This window comes from Triturus cristatus, chromosome 1_2, assembly GCF_964204655.1.
Source record: "Triturus cristatus chromosome 1_2, aTriCri1.1, whole genome shotgun sequence".
In the NCBI taxonomy this organism is placed as follows: domain Eukaryota; kingdom Metazoa; phylum Chordata; class Amphibia; order Caudata; family Salamandridae; genus Triturus; species Triturus cristatus.
Window position 1 is genome coordinate 1,139,749,805 of NC_140580.1, and position 19,767 is coordinate 1,139,769,571.

General features: G+C 50.1%; 1 protein-coding gene across 1 annotated transcript in view; it reads left to right on the top strand.

Annotated features, from left to right (window-relative positions):
• The first annotated feature begins 17,001 nt into the window (after window positions 1-17,001).
• The window catches only part of LOC146868864 (histo-blood group ABO system transferase-like), a 598,861-nt gene continuing 596,095 nt past the window's right edge, over window positions 17,002-19,767 (top strand). Inside the window, exon 1 of the mRNA XM_085613882.1 lies at window positions 17,002-17,129. Within this exon, the coding sequence (XP_085470008.1) occupies window positions 17,111-17,129 (19 nt within the window). The 5' untranslated portion in view covers window positions 17,002-17,110. The remainder of the gene's footprint in view (window positions 17,130-19,767) is intronic.

Genomic DNA, 19,767 nt, shown 5'->3' on the forward strand with positions numbered 1-19,767 from the left:
CGCCCCGCCCCCTCCATTGCCATCAGCCGCCTCCCACTTGCTCGTGTCCCTTCCCAGCGTGCCCAGTCACCGCATGTCTCCTTCATGCCAGGCACCGCACCCCCTGCCCCTGTCTCCACTGCTGCCGCCAATGCCGAGTCTGTGGACATCCAGCGGCAGTTGCAGATTGGTCAGGCTGCGATCCTTAATGTCCTCCATGGCCACAGCCAGGTCCTCAACAACATGGAGGCAGACTTGGAGGGCATTCACTCATCGCAGGCTGAGCAACGCAGCTTGCTGAGGTCGATAGACTCGACACTGACTGCAGCAGTGGGTCTCCTGCAGCGCTACGTCCCACCCCCTACCCCTGCCCCATCCACACTTCCCACTCCCATGCCTGTCCCACGTACACCCAGACATCAGCATGCACCCACCACAACACACACAGGCACCACACCAGCAGGGAAGGTCCACCGCACACCTCTTGACACGCACACACAGGGTGAAGTAGGCACACCCACTGGGTCGGGGGGCAAACGTGTGACACGCAGCCAGAGTGGGAGTCCGCATTCCACCAAATCCACTCCCTCCAAATCCCCTCCCCTCAGCTCTCCTGGCCACATCTCCCCCAAAGACTCCTTCATGGCCGCTCTGTCCCTGAGCCCCACAGTGACACCACCACGCAAGCGGTCAAGGAAGTCCCCGGTCAGGGTGGTTGATTCCCCCCCCTCCGTCCACACCCTCCCCCAGTGGCACTGCGACCCATCCCTCTGACCCCTCCCCCTCCTTGGGGCCTGTGGTTCCTTCGGGTGCAGGGGATTCCCTGGAGGACCTTGCTAAGGTGTGCAGCGAGCTCCTAGAGTCCACCTTTGGCCCTGCCCCACCCCCTGTGGTGGAGTCCTCCATCCCTGCACCCACAACGCCTACCCTTCGCCATCCTGTCCCTGCGGTGCCTGTTCCTTCCCCCCCACATGATGCCCTCACCCCTGTGGAAGACGAAGGAATCTAACTGTGCAGGCAAGCTAGGGGACACGCATCCCACTGTGTCCCCCATCCAGCTGTGACTTCTGGACTACCCTATGGGCTTTGTAAATATTGAACTTCCTACAAACAAGATTTTTTGGATCATGCTGAATAAAGCAATTTATTTTGTTCCCTTGGAACACTACTGCTTTGCTGGTATTGCTGTTGGTGGGGCTGCTACATGGTTGTGGGTGGTGTTCATGTGTTGGGTGTGTGGGAAATGTAGTAGTGTGCTGGTCATAGGGGGGACCCTGGTATCTGTGTGCCATCACACGGTGTTAGCTATGTTTCTCTGTTCATGTATGCAGTTGCTGCATGGTGAAATTGTCCCAAGGTGTATTCCTGCCTCTGTGTACCCTGCCATCTTCCCTGCAGGGTGTTCCCAATATTTAGCGCTGAGCTGTGTGTACATTAGCTGGGTGTGTGACGGACTGCTTCAACTTTGCACATGCATGCTGAGCGATGTCTCCACCTGCATCATTCGTGGCATCCTTGGTAGTCATTGTACATGTGTATGTGGACTATTGACATGACTTCATGTGGACATGTTTTCTTTTCGGCGCTATGCATGCGTATACTCCCAGCCTCGCACACATGTGGTACATGTACTGCAGGGTCTTTGTGCACCTGACTGACATTTGTGGGCATGGTATCTGTGGCTACTCCACCCTTTGCTTTCCATGGGCACTGCTGGGAGGACTCTGCACACACCCCTCTTATGTCTGGGCACTGCTGGGAGGACTCTGCACCCACCACTCTTGTGACTGGGCACTGCTGGGAGTGATAGGCACCCACCCCTCCTGTCTCTGGGCACTGCTGGGAGTGATAGGCACCCACCCCTCCTGTCTCTGGGCACTGCTGGGAGGACTCTGCACACACCCCTCCTGTGCCTGGGCACTGCTGGGAGGACTCTGCACACACCCCTCCTGTGTCTGGGCACTGCTGGGAGTGATAGGCACCCACCCCTCCTGTCTCTGGGCACTGCTGGGAGGACTCTGCACCCACCCCTCCTGTCTCTGGGCACTGCTGGGAGTGATAGGCACCCACCCCTCCTGTCTCTGGGCACTGCTGGGAGGACTCTGCACACACCCCTCCTGTGTCTGGGCACTGCTGGGAGTGATAGGCACCCACCCCTCCTGTCTCTGGGCACTGCTGGGAGTGATAGGCACCCACCCCTCCTGTCTCTGGGCACTGCTGGGAGGACTCTGCACACACCCCTCCTGTGTCTGGGCACTGCTGGGAGTGATAGGCACCCACCCCTCCTGTCTCTGGGCACTGCTGGGAGGACTCTGCACCCACCACTCTTGTGACTGGGCACTGCTGGGAGTGATAGGCACCCACCCCTCCTGTCTCTGGGCACTGCTGGGAGTGCTAGTCACCCACCCCTCCTGTCTCTGGGCACTGCTGGAAGGACTCTGCACACACCCCTCCTGTGTCTGGGCACTGCTGGGAGTGATAGGCACCCACCCCTCCTGTCTCTGGGCACTGCTGGGAGTGATAGTCACCCACCCCTCCTGTCTCTGGGCACTACTGGGAGGACTCTGCACACACCCCTCCTGTGTCTGGGCACTGCTGGGAGTGATAGGCACCCACCCCTCCTGTCTCTGGGCACTGCTGGGAGGACTCTGCACCCACCCCTCCTGTCTCTGGGCACTGCTGGGAGTGATAGGCACCCACCCCTCCTGTCTCTGGGCACTGCTGGGAGGACTCTGCACCCACCCCTCCTGTCTCTGGGCACTGCTGGGAGTGATAGGCACCCACCCCTCCTGTCTCTGGGCACTGCTGGGAGGACTCTGCACACACCCCTCCTGTCTCCGGGCACTGCTGGGAGTGATAGGCACCCACCCCTCCTGTCTCTGGGCACTGCTGGGAGGACTCTGCACACACCCCTCCTGTGTCTGGGCACTTCTGGGAGTGATAGGCACCCACCCCTCCTGTCTCTGGGCACTGCTGGGAGGACTCTGCACCCACCACTCTTGTGACTGGGCACTGCTGGGAGTGATAGGCACCCACCCCTCCTGTCTCTGGGCACTGCTGGGAGGACTCTGCACCCACCACTCTTGTGACTGGGCACTGCTGGGAGGACTCTGCACACACCCCTCCTGTTTCACAATATGTACGCTTAGAACATACACGTGTGTGGGTTCGCTGCATGCATACGAGGTGGGGGTACGTGTCGTACTTACACTGTTGGCATGGGGGTACGCTCCTTGCATACGCGGGTGGGGGTATGTGTCATACTTACACTGTTGGGGTGGGGGGTACGCTCCATACGTACGCGGGTGGGGGTACGTGTCGTACTTACACTGTTGGCATGGGGGGTACGCTCCTTGCATACGCGGGTGGGGGTACGTGTCGTACTTACACTGTTGGGGTGGGGGGTACGCTCCATGCATACGCGGGTGGGGGTACGTGTCGTACTTACACTGTTGGGGTGGGGGGTACGCTCCATGCATACGCGGGTGGGGGGACGTGTCGTACGTACACTGTTGGCATGGGGGGTACGCTCCTTGCATACGCGGGTGGGGGTACGTGTCGTACTTACACTGTTGGGGTGGGGGTACGCTCCATACGTACGCGGGTGGGGGTACGTGTCGTACTTACACTGTTGGCATGGGTGTACGCTCCTTGCATACGCGGGTGGGGGTACGTGTCGTACTTACACTGTTGGGGTGGGGGGTATGCTCCATGCATACGCGGGTGGGGGTACGTGTTGTACTTACACTGTTGGGGTGGGGGGGTACGCTCCATGCATACGCGGGTGGGGGGACGTGTCGTACGTACACTGTTGGCATGGGGGGTACGCTCCTTACATACGCGGGTGGGGGTACGTGTCGTACTTACACTGTTGGGGTGGGGGTACGCTCCATACGTATGCGGGTGGGGGTACGTGTCGTACTTACACTGTTGGCATGGGGGGTACACTCCTTGCATACGCGGGTGGGGGTACGTGTCGTACTTACACTGTTGGGGTGGGGGGTACGCTCCATGCATACGCGGGTGGGGGTACGTGTCGTACTTACACTGTTGGGGTGGGGGGTACGCTCCATGCATACGCGGGTGGGGGGACGTGTCGTACGTACACTGTTGGCATGGGGGGTACGCTCCTTGCATACGCGGGTGGGGGTACGTGTCGTACTTACACTGTTGGGGTGGGGGGTACGCTCCATACGTACGTGGGTGGGGGTACGTGTCGTACTTACACTGTTGGCATGGGGGAGTACGCTCCTTGCATATGCGGGTGGGGGTACGTGTCGTACTTACACTGTTGGGGTTGGGGGTACGCTCCATGCATACGGGGTGGGGGTACGGTCCGTACATATCCGTCCCCACGCTATGTGATGCTTGTGCGGGCCGTACCTAGGCCTTTGCCACGTGGGTACGAGCCGTCCCGCCATTGTTGGGGTGACGAAGGTGTGGGCGTGGTACGACTCGTACCCACGCTCTTAAGGCGTGGGTACGGGACGTACCTGTCTGGTTGTGTTGCCGGTTCGCGTCGTCAAGAACTTCCGTTGTGGCGGTCGCTGGCTTAGCTGGACACGCCCCCACCCCCTCGTAGTGACCAGGGCCTGAGGGTCAGGTATGTCCAGGGCATGTGTGCTGTGTGACTTTGGTGGGGGTTTTGTGGCCTGCCCTGGTCCTGCCACCCCCCCCCCTTTCCCCCCTCCCTTTGTTGTTCTGACCTTCTGCGGCGTCTGCGTCGGAACCTGTAGAGGAGGTCGACTGCTATGAGGGCCGGGATGACACGTAGGTTCGGGTCCATGTCTGTCCGTCGCGTACGGGTACTCCTTGTTTGTGTCGTCCTGTCTGTCCGTCGCGTACCGGTACTCCTTGTTCGCGTCGTCCTGATTTCCCGGCAGTTTTTGGCAGCCGGAAAATATTCACCGTGCGGGATGACGTCGGTGCGAATCGTAATTCCTGGTTCGTGAATTGCAGGCTGCGTGCGTCCCGACATCACGTCGGCGCTTTCCCGGATCGCATTTGTACGTTTATTTTCGTTGATCGGGGTTTTGTACGATTCGTACGGAAATGGTGTTTCCGTGCGAATCGTAATTCCATGTTTGTATATTTTGACGACCGGGTACGCGTGTCAGACGGAGAATATGCTCCGTCCGACGGTTCGTACCCGGTTTTAACCGGATCGTGATCGGCGCCTTAGTGCGGTGTATACAAAAGTGAACCGTTCAATAAAAACATACACAATAATCAAATACATATAAGTAAACAATACAGTACAAAGACATAAAGAACACACAAATGCGCCGACGCGCGTTTCGGAGTCTTCCTTCCTCAGGGCATTGATGGCATTTCACAAACTGTGAAAACTCAATACAATTTGATACGGTAAACCAAACAATAAATAGCATAAGTTTACTTTTATGCCTCGTCAGTCTTATCTGTGGGAAAAAAAGATAACTTGGTTATCTTTTTATTAAATACATCATAGCTAATAAACAATAGAGACATTAGAAAGACTTCATAGGTACTTGAATAAGAGGAGAGATATCGGACAACCAACAAAAGAAAAATGACGATAGCAGGCTAAAGCAAGAATGGAAAATAAAAACCTCATAAACCATTAGTGAAAAGAGAAGAAAAAAGTTCAAACACCTTGTCGCCTAGGCGCTATCCCCTCCGGGTCTCTGATAAGAACGCCACTAGACGAATTGATAGGGTTGAGGTTTTATTTAGAAACACAGTGTTCGGATATGCTCTTTCTTTCTCCCTCGCAAGATGGTGGAAGGCTGAGGTTGCAGTCACACAAGTAGGGGTCCTGGTCAGGATGGTGCCTTGTTCGTCTCGGTTATCTTCACCTCGGCGGGGTCCCGTTTCTGGTGGGGGTTTGCCTCAGCGGAATGCGAAAAGGAAGGTGAGAGCAGGGGTTAGGTTACTATCCTGATACGTCAGAGATTTGAGGGGGAAAGGGTAGTGAGGGTTCACCGGGGGTCCGTCACCGTAATGTACACACGTGATCAGGGGGAAGCTCTGTGAGTGTTTCGGGTACTAGGAACACACAGAGAAAAGTAAAACCTCCAAACCTCCCCTCAAGACACCCCGTGACCTCCCCACACAAAAACAAAAATCCACCCGCTTTAACTCCCTCCCCTTGTGGACAGTAGCCCCAGGATCCGGCCCCGTACCTTTCCCAGCCACACTCCTCCGGGCGTGTGGCGGGGCGAGATGCTGTGAAGTTGGCCTCCTGGCTCTGCAGACAGCTCAGCTCCTGCCGCTCCTCCGATCTCTGGCTTCCGTCCTCCGTACTCCTCCCGACTCGTCGTTCCCGTTGCACTGCTCACTCCGTCTCCTTCCCCAACGGCTTTCGCGCTGTCAGTTCTCCGGGCTTCCGCTTTACGGGTCTCCCTGCAGTCCGATTCGTCCGTTCCTGGTGACGTCGTCAGAGCCACACCTTCCTCCCCATCAAGCCAGTCCACGTTAAAGGGGCCGCCAGCACCCTGCATGGGAGGTGTAAAAGTCCCGTCAATAGTGTCTTTCTCGAGGTTCTCCTCCGATCGCTTGACTAGGCGACACACCTCCAAGTGCGCCCACAGATGAATGTAGATATGTGTAAATTATATTTACATAATACACACTTGTTAGGCCTCAAAAACTTCAGGTCAGATGTAATCCTGAATAGTCGAGATAAATCTCGAGATCGGGTTGAACGGGGGATGGGGAGAAGAAGAAGGATTTCCAAAAATTGTGTACACTCTGGTACAGAATAAAAAATGCTTGATGTCCCAGATCTAATTCCTGTTCCACAGTACGTCTCAAGAGACTGTAAAGAAGAAGAAACATCAGTAGTCTAGATATAAACACGTTATGTCCTAGCTAGATGTGAGGTCTGCCTGGTAGTATAAATCATTTATACAATGTTAACCTTAGCTACATCCACATTAGGAACATGAAAAAAATATATATATATAAAAAATATATACAAAGAATACAGAAGAAGCTCTTCCATATAGGCAGTGTGAAAAACAATAGTAGTCACCTATACTACAGCCTCATAAAATGAAGAAAAAGGCTGTCATACTGAAAAAAGATATATAGTAGTGAAACAGCGAAATGCTTCTGAAGCCCTAGTCCCTAGTTGAAACTAGAGGTATGGCCCAATCAAGCTTGTCCATTAATAAAAAACGTCTAATCAGAGTTCACCATGTACATAGAACTTACTTAGTACAATAGTACTTTCATAGTGAAGGTAAGGACTCTTGCTCCCAGTATCAGAATCTTTACGGAGCAAGCAATCACAGTCTTGCTATCATGGCCGAAAGTCAGTCTTTATTCAACAGAATCTGTAGAAAAAACGAAAAAAGGCTCCTTATAATGACGAAAGGACTATAACCTAAACTCAAATAGGGGGTAGCTAACATGAGCATAGCTTAGATTAGACCTAGTGGCATCCAAGACCCCACAAGTTCTAGAGCTGGGCAACTCACAAATAATGTGAAGCATATAGAAGAAGGACACGTACTATAAGAAGACGAACTGTGAATATGGTATCTGCGGGATGTATGAAGCCGTGACAGAATACAAGGGTAGAAATAACAGCTATAGCCCACCGAGTATTTCTAATCAGATATCGTAGCCAGTAGCCCTTTATGCGCCATATCGAATCTGAAAACACAGTTCAGCAATCGAAAAATATGATATAAATAACCCACGGAATTCTTAAGTTAATTTATACATACAAAAACTTATATGAAAGGGAGTTTAAAGTTAGAGGTAGTCCAAAAAATACCCTATCTAACTTTCAGGTCGTAGAATTCAAAAGAATGGTAACAGCAAAGCGCTCTAAAACACTTCAGATCTCAATCTTTATTTTCAGGCAACCCAGCTGCGATATGGAGCAGGTGGGAATCCGAGAAGCACTGGCTGTTCCAAGATCAGGCAGTGGCGGCGAGGCCCCTACAGGGGATTCCTTTCCTGCGCAAGTCTCATAGGCCTCCCAATCTGTACGCCTCCTATATTACGCGTGTTCCCCTAGAGGTGTGGGACGCCACCAACCTCACTCATGACCTAACGACTTTCCCGTCCCCGCTCACGCCGCTGACTGGCAACCCTGATTTTACTCCGGGGTTGGACGACGCCGCCTTCGCAGGCTGGAGGACGGCGGGTTGCCGGTCTCTGTATCACATCTACGACGCAGAGGGGGTGACCTCGTTCACTCAACTGAGGAAGGACTTCGGGCTGCCAGAGACGGAGAGACTACGGTATTTACAGGTGAGGCACTGGGCGCTCCAACCCCAAGTCTGCGCGGGGGCCAATAGACGCCTCTCCCCGTATGAGCGGTGGCTCATCACGCGCACCTCAGACAAAAATCTCATCTCCGATCTCTACAAACAGCTGCAGCTTAAACACAAGCACTTACACAATCCCGGCAAGGAACGGTGGGAGCGGGAATTGGGTAGAGTCTTGAGCCATAAGGACTGGGAGGGCATTTATTATAGGGCCAGACATTCTGCGTATCATATGGGGCTTACAGAGACACTCACGAAGATTGTAACATACTGGTACTGTACCCCGGAACGCCTCCATGCGATGGACCGCTCTCGTGAGAAGACATGTTGGAGGGGGTGCGGACAAGTGGGAACCTTGACCCATATTCTCTGGGACTGCGCACACATCCAAGCTTACTGGACCAAGGTACTTGACGAAGTGGATAAACACTCTCAGACAGAAATACCGCGCTTCCCGGCCTATGTACTGTTGGGTCTTCCCAACCCCCTGACTTATCCGCTGCGATCTCGTAGGGGTAGACAGATGGCCATTGCTTTGGGGTCAGCAACACAAAACATCCTTGCACACTGGCGCACCCCCAGATCCCCACCTTCACCGGCTGGTTGCACCGTCTGTGGTATGTTCTGGGCATGGAGAAATTGGCATTGACCCTGGCTGGGGAGGGAGACCGCTACAGTGACCTGTGGCAGCCCTTTTTATCACTTCCGGCTGCTGAGTTTACGGAGATCACGTGCCCTAGATATCTCCGGCTGCTCCGCATCACAGGGGTCCGGGAGGAGGGTGGTCAATAGGGACACAGAGGATTCGGAATGGCCCGGGGAAGGACGTGGAGCACGGGGAGGGGGTGGGATGGGAGTAGGGGCGGGGTGTTTTTGTTGTTCTGGTGTTAGGAGGGAATTTTTTCCCCACATGCTGCTCGGATGGCACCTCCATAGGATTACTGTTTGAGCATATTGTTGAGGCGCTGTGTGAGCATCTACGCATGTTATTTTATTTGTTGCAGGTGAAATATTAATAAAAACATTTAAACCATAAAACACTTACTTCATCGGAAGATGTCAACTCGCGTATACTCGGTTCTCCTGGAGTAGCCTCACGGACTCACCACCTCTGAGTTATCGAGTCACTGGGTCAGACACCGCTTAAATACCGGTGAGTGAGATTGTAAGGGAGGAAAAAAACTCACAAGCCTCACCTGAAATAATTACACAACTCTGAAAAATTCGGTTTCATACCTCCTAGGACATTAGAAGGCAGCCGCCATCTTTGAACGGGAGATGTGAAAGTTACCGTGAAACTAAAAAAGGACACATGAAGATCAGCCAGACTCCTTTTGGAGGTGGTGAAAATCGTGATAGTCAAAGGTAGAGCAAGCCCGCCATATTGTAAAGGATAAAATATCAATCCTAAACACCTGCAAAAGGAGAGTGAACATAGATATTAGTCCCGGTCTCAAGGCAATTAGTAGCCTGGGCAAAAGCAAGTTCAAACAAGCAATAATAATGAAGAAGCGGCAATACATCCACACGAAGATAATATATAAAGAAACCAAAATAGTGTTAGAATATAGTATTATATTGAAAATCAGAGGACAAACATCGGTACATTACAAATAACAGGGGGCCAGGCGCACCCCAAACTGGAGGGTGACAACCAAAATAGGATGAGCATGTCTAGGGAAGATATCAAAGTATGATCAAAAATTACTGTGATACAATCCATTCCTGATTACAGTCCCCTTGAGGCCCAGGTGTTTATGGGGGATCTCCAGGAGAAGAAAGTTTCTAAAATATATCGGTCCTTGGTGATTCATGGGGCCCCATCCCTGCAGGGTCTGCGGGAACGGTGGGAGACGGATGTCGGGCCGCTGGATGAGACGGACTGGAGGGAGGCGCTGGCCTCCCCCCGTGAGGCTTGTATAGCGATCCGCCTGCGGCTCGTCCAATTTCGGTATTTGCACAGGACCTATTACACGCGACAGCGGCTTTGGCGGGCGGGTCTTATTGCCTCCCCGGACTGCCTTAGGTGTGGGCGGGAGGTGGGGTCTTTGGTGCACACGGTCTGGCACTGCCCTGCAGTGTATAGGTTTTGGGGGAGAGTGTTGGGGTGCTTATCCGAAGTGTTGGGCTGGGATCTCCCTGTGGACCCCCGATTGGCGTTGCTCCATGTTATGGCTGATATTGGGGGCAATATCTATAAGCGCCACTTGCTGCTTCTGGGCCTTACGACAGCCAAGCGGGATCTAGCCCGTGCGTGGAAGGCCCCGGTGGCTCCCTCTCTCAATGTTTGGAAACGGGGTCTGGATTTCAATATGGGCCTGGAGCTACCGATCTTTAGGGCGCGTGGGTGCCCTCGGAAACACTTCAAGATTTGGAAGCGGTGGGCCGATTATAGGGGCATTTTCCTTGCACCGGTCCCTGAGGATGGAGATTTGGGGCCTCCTTGAATGCCATGCATGGTACGGCATACTAACTGTGTGGTGATGGTTCTGGTGGTGTCTGGCGGTGGTGCGGTCGGGGGGAGGGGGTTGGGCGTTGGGAAGGGGTTCTTGATCAATGCTGTGTGAATAACTCTTCATTGTTCCTCTATACGACAAAATATCAAGTGTTGTTGCTATTTACTATGTGGCAGTTTCCCCTGGTTTGTCGGGGGCCTGCAGCCCTTGCCTACTTGATTAATAAAGAGTGTTGTTAAAAAAAAAAATTACTGTGATAGAGTTCTTAGATGAAAAATCAAGGCGGTCATATACTAGTAAGTACTCAGCCTAGATATCAGAGAATCGCATTTTCCCAGGGAAGGGATTCGTTGAGTCCGTTATCGAAAGTCTGAAGAGTGAATATCCAGAACACTTCTCTTTTCTTTCTAAAAGCATCAGTATTGCGATCTTTGGGTATATGTACACGTTCCAAAATCAGCCATTCAAGATCTTTAATAGAATGCTGTTTCTCAAGCCAATGTTTGACTAGAGGAGTCCCTGCACATTTGTTATTAATGGCAGATTCATGTTCGCAGAAACAAACACGCATCTCTCTGCTAGTCTCCCCCACATAGCCTTGGCCACAAGGGCACAAAATTAGATAAATCATGTTTGAAGTCCTGCAGTTCGACATTTCTGTAAAAGAAAAAGTCTTTTTCCCCCATTTTAAAGTGGGGGTACTTTTAACAAAAACACACGCATGGCATCCGCCACATTTATGTGTGCCAAAGATAGGTAGGGTACCAGTGATGGAACGCTGGACCAAAAGATTTTCACTTGGCATTATGGATTTAACCAATACGTTTCTCAGATTTCTATTTCTGCGGAAGGCAAAAATGGGTTTAGGCAGGTCGTTCTGTTGGTTACCTGAATTCAAGATATGCCATGAAGAATTGATCGCTTGGCGAAGTTTGTTATTGAAATTGGAGTGCTTGGTTACACAGACCAATTTCTCCTGGGTGTTTCTGCTCTTAGGAGTAAACAGGGCCTCTCGATTGTAATATTTAGCCCTTTTGTACGACTCCTTAATTATTCTGTTAGGGTACCCTCTATTCCCTAACTTCGTTTTAAGGGTCTCTGCATGATTTTCAAAGGATTGTATACAAGTGCAGTTCCTGCGAAGACGCAGGAACTGACTAAAAGGGATGCTGTCTTTTTGACTACGTGGGTGGAAGCTATGGTATTGAAGAAGGTTTTTGCGGGCCGTAGGTTTAGTGTATAGCGATACTTCAATATGCTCTTCAATGGCCTCTATCCAAATATCCAGGAACTCAATTTTTTCTTTGCTCGTTTTAGAAGTGAATTTGAAATGCGGATCACAGAGATTGACCCAAAGAATAAATTCAGAGAGTTGTTCCTCCATCCCTCTCCAAATAAAAAAGATGTCATCAATAAACCTGTAATAGTGGGTAATGTTCTCAGAAAAAGGTGCTACCTCATTGTAGATAAACCTCTTCTCAAACACCCCCATATACAGGTTAGCCACATTTGGAGCACAATCGGCTCCCATACTGATGCCCAGTGTCTGTTTGTATACAACTCTATCGAATTCAAAATAATTTTCATTTAGAACAATGGCCAGGCACTCAAGAATGAAAAGATTGTCCGAAATGTTCATACTTTCAGTCAAAACACTTCTGACGGCTTCCAAAGCCCCAGTCAGAGGTATATTAGAATATAACGCCTCAATGTCCATGGAGACCAGGATGTCCGTAACAGGGTTGAAATCAATGCCCTCGATTTTAGTAATGAGGTCTCCCGTGTCCCTCACAAAAGCTGGCAAGTTACTAACTAATGGAGCCAGAAACACATCAACAAATTTAGAAAGAGGTTCAGTGAGTGAACCAATGGTGGAGACTATGGGTCTAAAAGGAGGCCTATCCAAGCTTTTATGTATTTTAGGGAGACCGTAAAGAATAGGGATCTGAAAATGTTCTTTATTCAGATATTCAAATTCTTGTGTACAGATGCTCCCAATGTCTAAGGCTCTTCTGGTGATATCAAGGATATTGCTCTTAATTCTCTGATCAGGATAATACATGACCTTAGTATAGTTTTCCGGGACATTAAGCATATTATAGATTTCAGCTTTATATTGGTCACAGTCCATTATAACGATCCCACCGCCCTTATCACTAGGTTTGATCGTTATTTCCTTATTGTTCGCAAGCGATTTCATAGCTTTATATTCGTCATAAGTCAGATTATAGGGAGGTTTTGGTACAAATTGCATCATTTTCTTAATTTTCGTGTTAACAACTTTTTCAAAAATCCCTACCTCTGGGCCGACCTCATCTAGACTTGGAATAAAAATGGACTAAGGTTTAAGTCCAGATTTGTTCTCTGTCTCTCGTAAATCCCGATTTTCAAAAAATCTATTGAGGCGAACTTTCCGAAAAAAGGAATGGAGGTCTTGATTTAATTCAAACTGATTAAGACCCGTGCTAGGTATAAATGAAAGACCTCTCACAAGGAGATCCTCAGTGTGTGTGTCCAACCTGATCTTAGAAAGGTTGAAAATGAGGATAGGTTCAACCTGGAATGAGTGGTCTTTTCTCTCCAATACTGGTTCCGACTGGTTTGGAGGAATTGTGGGGGGTTGTTTTCTGTTTGTTGGTACCGTCCCCTCTCCTGTGTTCTGTATCTCCCTCTCATATTCCCCCGTCGGTTGCCTAAAAAACAGGAGTTTCTTCTTTGTCCCTCAAAGGCACCTCTCCTATTGCTATAGTTGTCAAACGAACTATGACCTTCTTCCCCTTCCGACCCTGACGTGTCAGAAAAAGTTAGAATTCTCTTACTGGACCAATATTGATGATCAGGCTGATTGGTATAGTCTCTAGAGCCGTTGTAGTATTGTGCTCCTAAATAAGGATAGACTCTCTCTTCAGAAAAATATCTTATGTCCTTACGAAGTTTTTCTGTCTTTTTCTTGATAAGATAATCACTAAAAGAGCTCAATTTGGTGTTAATATCATCAAGCCTCCGTTTAGCATCTTCCACTGGGTTGTTTTTCTTCATAGTCTCCTCTATCTCGGCAATTTCCTTCATAAGCACTTCAACCACCTCTCTGGCTGTCTCAATTATCAGGATCATAAGATCCCTTGAGCATTTGTAGGCTATGAGTGACCAATGCTCAAGAAACTTTCTTATTTCTATAAAGAGACCTGGTATGTTCCTGATTCTAAGACCATTAGGGATCACCCCCGCTTTCAAATATTCTATCATGAATTCCGCGTGGGACTCCGTCCGTCTTGCTTTCTTTTTAAGGTTAAGTAGTTTAAACCACTCTTCATTTTCGCCTTTATTCGGAAAGGCTGAACGGCCAGGTAAAGAACTCTCACCTACTAATCTGGCAAAATCCTCATCAGAAAACCCAAAGGTTTTGATTTTATCCATGTTCACAGCTACGACTACTGGAAGATAAGTGGGTTTATATCATGCAGATCTGTGTAATATAGAGTAAGAAAAAGAATAGAAATAAGCAAAGAAAAAGGGAATAGGAAATATAAGTGAAAAATAAGAACAATAATAAATATAGATGAAGACTCTCCAAGAATATACAAGCACCCTGAAGCTAGAACAAAATAACCCTCACAGCAACGTGCCGAGAACTAAACAATGAAAACATCAGAGGGTCCCTGTACTCAAAAAATAACGGGGTAAAGTAGCAGGGAGAACACAATTCAAAAAACAAGAGAAAAACCCCTATTAAGAAGATAACCTCTCTAACCCACAGAAGAGAAACAGTCTGCTATACCATTCTTTTGTTTTTTATTATAAAAATATAAAGTTATATATCAATTTTTCTTTTTTTTTAATAATTCACTTCATTTTTTGTTCAGAAACATTACAAAAAGCCAGCTATTCATCAGGCTAGGATCGACGAAGCACTACAAATATTAAATAATACATGAACAATGACAAAATCACATTCAGAAAATAACAATTAGTGCGGTGTATACAAAAGTGAACCGTTCAATAAAAACATACACAATAATCAAATACATATAAGTAAACAATACAGTACAAAGACATAAAGAACACACAAATGCGCTGACGCGCGTTTCGGAGTCTTCCTTCCTCAGGGCGTTGATGGCATTTCCCAAACGGTGAAAACTCAATACAATTTGATACGGTAAACCAAAAAAAAATAGCATAAGTTTACTTTTATGCCTCGTCAGTCTTATCTGTGGGAAAAAAAGATAACTTGGTTATCTTTTTATTAATACATCATAGCTAATAAACAATAAAGACATTAGAAAGACTTCATAGGTACTTGAATAAGAGGAGAGATATCGGACACCCAACAGAGATGTGAAATGTCCATGGAGGGGAAGGGGTGTTTTGGGCCTAGTTTCAGAGTGCGTTTTGACGGAGCACTCCTCCAGCACTTTTACGCCCCGCCATTTTCAAATGTCACCAGCCGCCCCTGCCCCTGCCCCTCCCCACCTTTCCGCCCCACGGAACTCCCTCCACGGGCCGCGGATGCCGCCCCCCCACCGCAGGGGTATTTGTTACGCCCCTGCTGCAGCTGCCTTCACACCTCCTCCGTGGACCCATAGCGTCGCTTAAGCACAGCAGGAAGGGTGAGATGTGGGCACCTGAATGGAGAAAGAACGAAACAAAAACACAAATGGCGGTACCTCTGGCTTTAAACCGCGAGTTTGGAGGTGAGGTTAATGCTTTGCAGTGACTGACTATGGCGTAACGGCCAGATCTGCCAACTTTGACACTGGGGAACGGGGTTTAGTCTCAGCGTCGGCTCAGCATCCTGTGAGTCTGAGCAGATCCCTTATTCTCCCCGCGCCTACAAAAACATGAATGTGTCCTAATGTGATGTAACTGGTGCTCATGTAAAGCGATCCAATACCTTTGGGTCGAGTTCACGCTACATAAAGCTTAAAAAACATAAAGAAAATAAAACACGGACCAGGTTGACAGGCTGCAACCCCAGCCCAGGCAGCCTAGCCTATCGCAGCTGAGGGGTGGGGTGGTGGGGGCAGCGATGGCCTGTAAAGGGCGTGTTACCGGGGTGGTGACGTGGGGCAGAGGAGGGGCAGGGTGGGGGGTTGCAAAATGCGGCATACGGCTATTTGCACGTAAGTTACGGAAAAAAAAAACGAATTTCGTTGCGCCAAATGCGATGCAGCGCGTGCAACAAAATTTGTTTTCTTTATTTTTTTCGTAATTTACCTGCAATCGGCCGTATGCCGCATTTTGCAACGCCCCACCCTGCCCCTCCTCTGCCCCACGTCACCGCCCCGGTAACACGCCCTATACGGGCTGTCGCTGGGTGGGGGGTTCAGAGTTCAGACTGCAGGCGGGCAACTGGAGCCAAATTTCGGGGGGGGCTGAAAAAGATTTTGGGGGGGGGCTGAAAAAGATTTTGGGGGGGCTAAGTCTTCCAGCCATAGGCAGAGTGGCTGTAAGAAGGGGTGAAAACACAACAAAAGCCTCATTAACGAATAAATGGTCTTTTAACCCCTTCGCTGCGGCGCGAATTCCGCCGCAGCGCTGGGGGGGTTTGGGGGGTTTGCGGCGCCGCCATGCTCATGACGGAACCACGCCGTCATGAGTCACGGGCGAGCTGTGCTCATGACGGCGTGGTTCCGTCATGACTCCACCCACTTGCGCTAATCGCCCGCACAGGCGGGAAATTAGCGCCGCGTGGGCGGAGTGGCCGCCAACGGCCGCAGCATGACGGAACCACTCCGTCATGAGCACACGGCGCCCGTGGCTCATGAGGGAGTGGTTCCGTCAGAAGCACACAAGGGGTTAAAGACCTGTGAAGTACTCGGGTGCGGCTGCAATTAAACAGACGCCGGCTGGCACACATGACGGGGGCTGAAGCCCGGTGAGCCCAATGGGTGTTGCGCGCAGAGCATTTACAAGAGTTATGCTGCGTAAAAGAAATGCAGAAAAAACAGCTTGAAAAAAGTAAATATTCTTAGGAAATGCAAGATAAGATAGGATAAAACGTGAAATGTAGTAGGGACTGCCTCAGACAGGATTACCTTTCCGCAATAAAGTTTACGGCATGACTATAGAGCCCGACTTGTAAGTCGACTTTTAATTACGGGGTCTGCAAACCAGCGTCCCCCTTCCCACCCCAGTTAGTGGAGGGGCAGGCGCTGCGAAAGCGCAGACACACAGTGTGCCCCCCTCACATCAGCTGGACGGACTCCCCGTCTGGAGCCGGTGCCCTCCCTCCGTACCTGGGCAGGTCCAAAGCTTCGCTGGGTACAGGTAACGGTGCTCCGCCCTTAAAGACACCTGCAGCTCGGAGTGTCAGCCAATGGGAAGAGGGGCTCCCTCCCTCCCTGGTGCCTATATGACCTGCCGAGCCCACTCCCAGGACTGGAGCTTTGCCTGGGTCCCGCGCCCGCCACCATGCGCGCTGCACTCACCTGTAAGTACCAGCCGCCCCTGCGTGGGTTAATACTATATAATACTCTGGCTCCCACGATGTATATGTGTAGGTATGTTTTCATGATGGATTCGTAGCCCTCTAAGATGGTTCATGGGTTCAACGACATCTGTCTGTGGCCAAAAGAGTCAAAGATGTAATACTGGCTCCACGGAATCCGCCGTTCATCCTTCAGAGGACGACAATATGTACCGATGACTGGAGTAACATTAAACCCTGTTCAATCAATAAAACGACGGATTTGTAAAGCGCTACTTATCACCCGTGAGTATCCAGGCGCTGTGTTACTGACAATGATGCGAAACAGCGAGACATGCCGCCATACCCACCCGGTGCATACATTGTCACGTTAAGGACTGCTGTAGAGGTCAGAGCTCACGTCGCAAGCTTCGATGAAAGGAGAGCCGCTGAGGACACCTATTTCTGCCGGCCCTGTCCAGTGGAAGGCCGTGTGGTCTCCCCCACTCTTGGGAGCCCATCTGGGGGAGGCTGGAGATGGCACAACGTGCCCCTGTACACAGACATCTTCAGATCTCGCGGATTGGCAGGGATTGGCAGAGGAGGCTCACACCGCTTCTGGTGAAAGAAGGTGTGTAGCGCTGTTCACCTCTCCAGCTCACAAGTACTCCCGTTTCGACCCCTCCGAGGTTGCTGCCAGTGACGTAGCGTGGGGAGGGGATGTGGTCCATCGGCTAGACTGCCGACTTTGGTGCTGGAAACCAGGGTTCGAGCCTCGGGGTCGCGTCCACATCCTGTGATTCGGGGCAAATCATTTAATTTCCCCGGGCCTGAATGTGTAATGTAAATACGGTGCTCGTGTAAAGCGCTTCAATACCTTCGGGTCGAGTTGGCGCTATATAAGTATGTACAAAAAAAACAAGTTACAGAATATGAAGAGCCCCCCCCAATCAGATAATGATTGTCATTGATTTGAATTGGGTCCCCCGAACTTCAGTGGGAGGTGGGCTGAATGGTCTCCCCCCTCACCTCCTGCGCCGCAGGGACCCTCGTTACCCCGTGTTTCCTGCTGCGAGCGATGTATCGTTCGCTTCTGTTGAACTGATCAGCAATGTTTTGAAGGCAGAAACCTTTTAAGGCCTGGGCAAAGCTGGGAATAACCCAGGCCCCTCCCTGGCTTTAAAGGAGCCTCTGGGAAGGGGGTCGCCCTCTGTCTCTCTCCCCCCCCCCCTCTCTTTCTTCGTCACCTCCTATTTTTCTTTCTTTTTCTCTCCCTCTCAACCTCTCCCCCTCACCAATGTAATCTTAGGGGTTTTTGGGGCCCCAGCGTGACATATATCTGCCGCAGGCACCCTCGTTACCGTTTTTTAAATATATTTTTCATTAGCTTTAATGATTGGTGTACAAAATACTATTGCTACCCACCGTCAACTGTGTGTACGAGTAAAATATGACACCATAGCAAGGGTTTTACAAATGTATATTCCATAGTAGCGAACTTTACATCTACGTCACCGGCTAGTCAAAGACAGCACCCCCACCCCCTTCCTGGTCCGTCAATATGGCCAGGGTGGTGTTCTTCAGATGTGACGCACTCGCTATATAATTTGGGTCAAACCCCCGTCTACCTCTGACTTGTCACCGCTCGGAACCATTTTTAGCCGAATTTCCTTATAAGGCAGGGTCTTGTGGCTTAGTGGACTAATGTGTCTCTTGTAGGGGGGGCTGTGCCCCATGTCACAAGGTTCAAATCCCGGAGGGTCCACTCAGCCTTTAATCCTTCTGAGGTCGATAACATGAGTACCATTGGGTCATTAGAGACATCTGTTATCCAGTGCCTCGAGACACCCAACGGGGTCTTGACAAATACAGGTTATGTATTTCCTCGGTTGTTCCGCATGCCCTCCATACTTTTATATTTTTCTACATTATGCTAGCTTTAATTAGTACACAATGTGTAATAGAATTCAAGATTGTTTCAAACAGGGGTCCCATACGTGTTGCCCAGGGCCCGAAAATCCCTTAGACAAAGTACAATCAATTTACCGGAACACAGCTCCAGCGATGCGAACCCCACAACCCTGTCAACATCATTGCTTGCGATTCCCCCCAAAACCCGACCGGGAGCTCCGTTTGGAGAGACGGCGGCTGCACTGCTGCTTTTATGAATGGCTTGTGCACGTGCCGTGCGTGTGCGTCGGTGCCAACGAATTAACACCCACTCGGCGGTCCTAAAACCGTCCCGCATTATAAAATACACCTTGGAAAGCGGAGAGGGGATATATACGTGTCGAAGAAAAGGTAACGTATGTAATATTTTATCCCAAATTCATATTATGGCAAGCGGATGGAATGTAACATGCGAGTTTTTCACTTTGTATTCCTCAATGCATGTTTCCGCTTGATTTAAATTGTTTTAATTACTTTGTGGTGACGCAGCCGTGGTGTCTGAGCGCTCCACTTTCTGAAAGGTCCAAGTCACGGTACATATTTGTGATACAGCGTGCACTGTCTGCAAAATCGCCGCGAGTCGCTTCAAATCGACCCAAAATGTATTGTATCACTTTCAGCTTTGGCCTGAAAACATCTTTATAAATGAACGAGCATTATTGGAAAAAAATCAAGAGGTCTTGCCTAGGCCAGCCGAGGCACTGTTACTTTA